The 6,000-nt window shown below is 54.0% G+C and overlaps 1 protein-coding gene across 3 annotated transcripts in view; it reads right to left on the bottom strand.

Annotated features, from left to right (window-relative positions):
- Positions 1–1,576: 1,576 nt before the first annotated feature.
- BTBD9 (BTB domain containing 9) overlaps positions 1,577–6,000 on the bottom strand; it is a 345,479-nt gene continuing 341,055 nt past the window's right edge. Inside the window, exons 11-12 of one of the 3 annotated variants that reach the window (XM_072945106.1) lie at positions 2,656–2,880; positions 1,577–2,401 (exon numbers count right to left, since the gene is read on the bottom strand). In XM_072945106.1, the coding sequence (XP_072801207.1) occupies positions 2,683–2,880 (198 nt within the window). In that variant the 3' untranslated portion in view covers positions 1,577–2,401; positions 2,656–2,682. Of the gene's footprint in view, positions 2,881–6,000 lie in introns of all 3 variants that reach the window. The other 2 variants (XM_072945105.1, XM_072945104.1) reach the window with 2 other exon arrangements.

The raw sequence follows: 6,000 nt of genomic DNA, 5'->3' as shown, positions 1-6,000 counted from the left end.
CTTCCTGGCACCCTGCAGCTCCCGTGGAAGCAAGCAGCCTCCACCCTTGCTGGGCTGAGGACACCACGGGCACGTGTGGCTCCCCGGAGCTGTGTGAGCCGGTCTCCTCACCTGCACTCCCATTTAGCTCCCCTAGGCCCTCCAAGTGTGGGGACCACGTGGGTCCAGCTGGCTCTAGGGGAGAAGTCCTCTGCAGGACCAACCAGGGCTCCGGAGAATGCCACTTACCTGGCTGCCCACTCATCCCTCATTCCCTGGAGATCCACACCTCGTCCTGGGCGTGTCTGGTGTGCTGCACCTCGAAAGGGGTCTCCAGACCCCTCCAGAAGGCCCTGGCCCAGCCAGGCCCACAGAAAGAGCGCCCCCGCTGCTCCCCAAACCAGAAGACTCATCAAGGCAGGCAGAGCCCCTGCCTGCTAACAGGAGGCGGACCGAAGCAGGTTTTGCTGAGCTTCATCAGCGTCTGCAGGGGCCCAGAGCAGGCTTCCACCCAAGCAAGGCCTCCAGATGGCCACCCAGGGAGGCGGGCTGCCGGGAGAGGGATGGGGCGATTCTGCTGCATGAAGCCTGCTTCAGTCCTCCCTGCTGCCTCGAGATGTCCCCACTACCTCGTCTTCCCCCTCCTTCCCTTTACCTGAAGTGCTGGAGGGGTGGGGAGGGAGACCTCAGGGAAGAGGTCTGGAAGGAGCAAACGCTAAACGGTGTTCCCAGGGGACAGGAGGGAGGAGTAGAGCCACTGGCTAGGAAGGGCACAGTTCCTACCCCTTCAGGTGTGGAGCTGAGCCGCCAGACAGCATTTAGCTACCTGAGCCTCGGCGGAGACAGGTGCTGCCTGGGCGGCTGAATGAAAGGACTGAAGATCGAGGGTTGGGTCCACTCTTCAGACCCTCCACCAGCCCACCCCCAGCTCCCCCAGGTCAGCAGTGCCAGCCTCCAAGCCAGGACTCCTCCCTGGACAGGTGACTTCAGAGTCTGAAAAGAAGCCCTTGAATAGGAGATACGTGCAAAACACTTGAGCCCTGTCCTTGTTCTGACTTAACCGGCTCCTCCTGTCCCCTCATCAGTAGTGAAGACACCGCTGAAGGAGGTGCTGAGTGGATAGGAATTCTTGGCTCTAATTGGCGACCGGGGACTGGATGCTGACGGAGGCAGGGACAGCCACAGCCAGCAGCCACCCACCCACTGTGAACGGGAGCTCACCCCTACAGGGACACGGACAGAGATCAGAGAGCTAAGGGCACCAAGGGAGATTAGCATAAAGACAACCTTCCCATTTAATCATGCAGTTTGATGTTACCCTACCATTCCCATACTGTTAAGTCACTCACAATTGAGTCACACTAGGAGGAAACAGCTGACCCATTGGCTCTTTGTACACCCACAACCAATGTGTCCTAAAACAGAAAGGAGCCCCTGTGGGCCCCACCCCTCCTCCATGCAGGGTGTGCAGAAGACCTGGCTGCAACAGCCAGCCCATGGGAGAACTCTGGAGAGGAGCGAAAACCATACACAATCTGTTGGAGTCACACAGGGAAGCGAGCACTGGAACGGAATTACTAAGACACACAGAACCAGATCAGGCGACAACTGTCAGATAAGATCGCTTCAATGAGGATTAAGAGGAAAGCTTCTTAGAACTTAATTTTTTTTTTCAATCTCCAGTTGAGTATTATGGTCTGGGGGAAAAACACAGCAACCACCGACCAGGCACCACCGTGCTGAAGACCCAGTTTTGCATCATTCCTGCCACTGACCGGCAGGACGGCCCTGGCACCCAGCCCCAGTCGCCTATGCCAATTCGAGGACAAGTTCAGGCCAACCTGATGTTGGTACACATTTATCTACATGTACTTCTGAACATTAAATTAGCAGGTGGCATAATCACTATTTCCTTGTCAGCCTCCTAAGGCTGGATACGTTTCAGGATGACAGGTTAATAACTCAGCAATTCGAGTGATTATTAACTCCAGTGTCCACGGACTGATTTGCTCACTGTGTATTTGGTTGAACTTCCTCAAAGGATTTTCCTTGTCAGATGAGGTGCCGTGATGAGCTGCATCGGCGCCTTGTCGAGGAGCTCCTTCCCCACGCTCAACCATTCAAAGCTAAGGAAGGAAAATTACAGCGTCAAGAGGGATTAAAACAAGCGATTTGCTGTTTGAGCCTTTCAGAAAGATCTGGAACTCCTATGATTCAGCAAACATAGAAGTAACTAAAAGAAATAAAAGATCATTTAGTTGCCAGGGCAGTGTGTTCCATAAAAGTAAACACTGCAGAAACTCATTTCCCAAAGGGTGCTTCTGGGTCACGAAGGCCTCATACATTCTCTTCCAGCCCCGTGTGTTCATGTGCTGTTTCTGTATTCCGACTCGGGCCTGTCTGTTACTTCCTTCTGTGCCCTCTGCAGGGTTAGATTAGAGAGGTAGGGTGTTAATGGTGGACTTGATGAAGATTGAAGACCCACTTTCTCCCCATGGAGACCAGCCTGATTTGAACAAATTGAGGAGAACAAAGCAGCCCCTTTGTGTCCTTGGGAGAAAACCTGTTCTGTGTCATTTCTGCAGCCAGGTCTGCTCCTCCAGGGAGCAGGGGGAGGGGCAGTCCAAAAAAATCCCTGCTGGGGCTAATGCCGTTCCTGCCGCCACCTGGACCCACCCGAGTCACTCCACATGTGCGACTCCTTTACTGGTGCTGCCGGTTGGATGAGCGCGAGTTGGAACCTGGGCTGAGGGGCAGTGGGTTGCCACTGGCGGCCTGCAGGGCATGGGGGTCGAGATGCTGGCTGGCCGAGCTGCTGTCCCCTGTCCCCGGTTCCTCGCTGTTTTCCTCCTTCTGGCCGCTCTGCTGCTCAGGACACTCGAAGTGGACACAGTGGAACACCTGGTGAGAGAAAGCAAAGACCCGGTGAGTGACAGGTCAGCATCTGGCCCTAGAGCTGCCATGAGAGGTCCCAATGCTCCCCGGCCCGGCACAGACAGGCAGCATGAGAAGGTGGTACATGTGTTTCAATTAGTTAGAATACAAGTAAGTGGACGGATGACAGCACAATGTGAGTGCCTATAAAATGTCCTCAATGGATTTCTCCGTTCTGGGTTATTTTTGTCTCATGAGCTTTTCTTTCTTTTTTTTTTAAATTAACTGATTCTTACATTTGGCCATTGGGTTCAAAGTCAATCGGCGGCGGTGGTGGTGATGGCTCCATGATTCTGTGAACATACTACAAAGCACTGAGTTGTATACTTTAAATGAGTGAGTTTTATGGCATGTGAATTATATCACAATAAAGTTATTTTACAAAGCCAGCAGGGCATTACCCCAAGGGAGGACCCAGGCTTATCTCCAAGAGTCCAAAGAGCTGATCCACCTAGTCCTCTGCCCTTGGGAAGGGAACAAGTCCTTGGTGTGTAATTATCCTCAGGGCAGCAGTGCTGGGAAGGGGACTTCAACCTGGGGCCGCTTGAGCCAAATGGGAACACACACCCTCACAGGGAGGAACAGGGCCTCCCTGAGGAGCCAGGAAAAGTTTGCCTCCCACAGTGAGTCACTCAGGAAGCATCACTGAGCAGACGGGCACGACACAGAGCTCAGCAAAGAAGGGTGAGCCCTGACCTTGAGAACGGACAGCATGGGGAGGAGGGTGTGAGCCTGACACAGGCACAGGAACTGAGACTGAGGGAACCAGAGGGCCACCAGTGACTGGGGCCGGGGGACCAGGAGGCAGAAGACCAGCTTCTAGAACCAGAGCATCCTGGACAGCACCTCTTAGGGTCCAGGCTCTCTAACGTGCTGCCTCTCCCAGGTGTTCTCCCTTTGGTCTCCAGACTTTAAACTAGCCCAAGGCCCTAGATGAGTAAGATGATGCAAGTTGTTATAAAGCTGTCATTGAACTTAGGTGCAAATGCTCAGGGTAAGTTATAAGCATGTGTGTAATGATGTGTTTGGAAGGACTGGCGGGTGCCTGGGGCCTGTGTGTACAGGTGTGAAAGGCAGGCCACATGGCCCTGGCCACCCAGTGCTCCCAGGAGAACTCAACCCTCATGCTCTCTTGGGTCAGGCCACCCTTTCCTTCCAAGGTGTCTGCTGGCTGGAGAGGAGCCACTGAACTTCAGATCTTCCCATGTTTTGTGAGTCCTGGATAGGGGCCCATCTGCACAGGATAAGGCACTGGTACCCTGAGAGTGGGCAGGGCTGGACACACGCCTCTGTTCCTGAGGGAGGACTAGACAGAGGAGACGGCAGGGGCTCAGGGTATGCAGAGCCAGCGGGATGGACTGCTCATGCTTCCTGCTGGGAGCTCCTCATCCTCCACAGCTCGGGCACAGGCATGCGCACACACCGCACACACACTGTGCACCCCTGTACTGCAGAATCAAGTTCATCGAGGAGAAGACAAATGTCGTATCAACTGTGAAACTATACCTAGAATATAAATTGCGGGCTTACTTTCCAGAAGCACTGATTTTTCCATATTCCCACTTCATTTACCTACCACTGTTTCAAACTTCACATTCCAAACTCTAATACGAAGACTAACTGAGACCATGCGTCTTCTGGCTCCCCCTCGTATTGGCAGAGTCTGTTTCTCTCAGGTGAGCCGCTTCCCTCCTTAAAGCTCGGGCCAGCCGCAAGCTGCCTGTGGGCCCTCCTGGCTGCAGCTGCCCCGAGTCAGCCCCCAGCCTTTCCTTCCTTTTCTTGTCTTCCCCTTCTCCTTTCCTTTTCTATCAAGTCTCCCTCTTCGGGCCCATCTGCAGGTGCTTACTCGCCAACAGCCAAGGTGGGAAGGCCTTTTATGGGGATTTAAAACTGCTTAAGCCAACAGCTCCGACCCCAGCTTTGTGGAGTAAACTTGAAAATCCTCTCCTAAGTGGCCACCATTAATCTACTCTTCATCAGTCTACATTCTTTAAGCTTCTGAAGTGACAGACCATCTTCTCTGGGTTATCGACTGTTACTTTTGCCTTATGAACACCCCTTTTTCCAGGCACTGGACAGGGCCATGGAGGCTGCAGGGTGATAGCTGGGCCGATCTCCCCAGAACACACCCCACTGTGCTCTCAGTGGACCCTCTCCCAAGAGCCGCTCATGAGAGAACAAACACCTCCCCTTTCTCAGTACGACCCAGAGCCGTCCTTCGTCCCGAGCGCCCGCCTCCATCTGCTCTGAGCGACGACTATTCTGAACATGCTGCCTTTAACTGCACCTCCCCTCTGACCCGGGCTCACTCTCCTGCCCCGTAATCGGTCATGATCGGTCACTTGTGTAATCCCCTCCCCTGCTCCGGGTGGTCAGTATCTCCAAGGCCACACCTCAGAGCCCAACTGATCCTAATTGCTGAACCGACTACACGGCACTGCTCCCTATCCCCCCTCACCTCGCCTTGTGCTCTCACCAGCCTCTCTCCGCTTCTCTCAATTTCTAGGCCAGCCCGTGAGGCTTCAGGGCACTTCCTGCCCCACAGCCCAGCACCTTCTCCTGCTTCTGTCCTGAGCTGTCAGTTCCCATCTAACTCAAGGACCAAGGTGTGGCCATCTGTTCTCCCGCTCAGGGCCTCACACAAGAATAAACAAATCAATAAAAACGCTGGATTGAAAAATAAAGTTAAAAAAGATCTCAGTGCAGCCGGGCACTGACTCTCACCTAAGGAAGGGCACCTCAGGCCATGCTGTCCTGAGGGGCAGGGTGGGTTTCTGCTCCACGCTGCGCCTGTAAAAAGCTTGGGAGGGCACCCCCTGCAGGGAGCACTCAGCAGTGCAGCACCAGACTCCTGTTGCCTCCAGTCCCACTGGTACTCCCATCCCAGCCTGAATGTCTCTCCCTAACCTGGCTGACTTGCCTGCATGACTGTCTCCAGCCCATCTAACCAACCTGCTTTAGAACAGTAATGCGAACAGCCGTTGTTCCCAACACACCTGACAATACTGTTTCAGCGTCCTGCAGAAATCATAACCATGTTTCTCCCCAGCACCACACAGCTCAATACAGGCTCTGCCCTCTGAGCTG

Source organism: Vicugna pacos, chromosome 20 (assembly GCF_048564905.1).
Source record: "Vicugna pacos chromosome 20, VicPac4, whole genome shotgun sequence".
Taxonomy (NCBI): domain Eukaryota; kingdom Metazoa; phylum Chordata; class Mammalia; order Artiodactyla; family Camelidae; genus Vicugna; species Vicugna pacos.
Note: the sequence above shows the minus strand (reverse complement) of the source record. Positions and strands in the feature narration are given on the sequence as shown.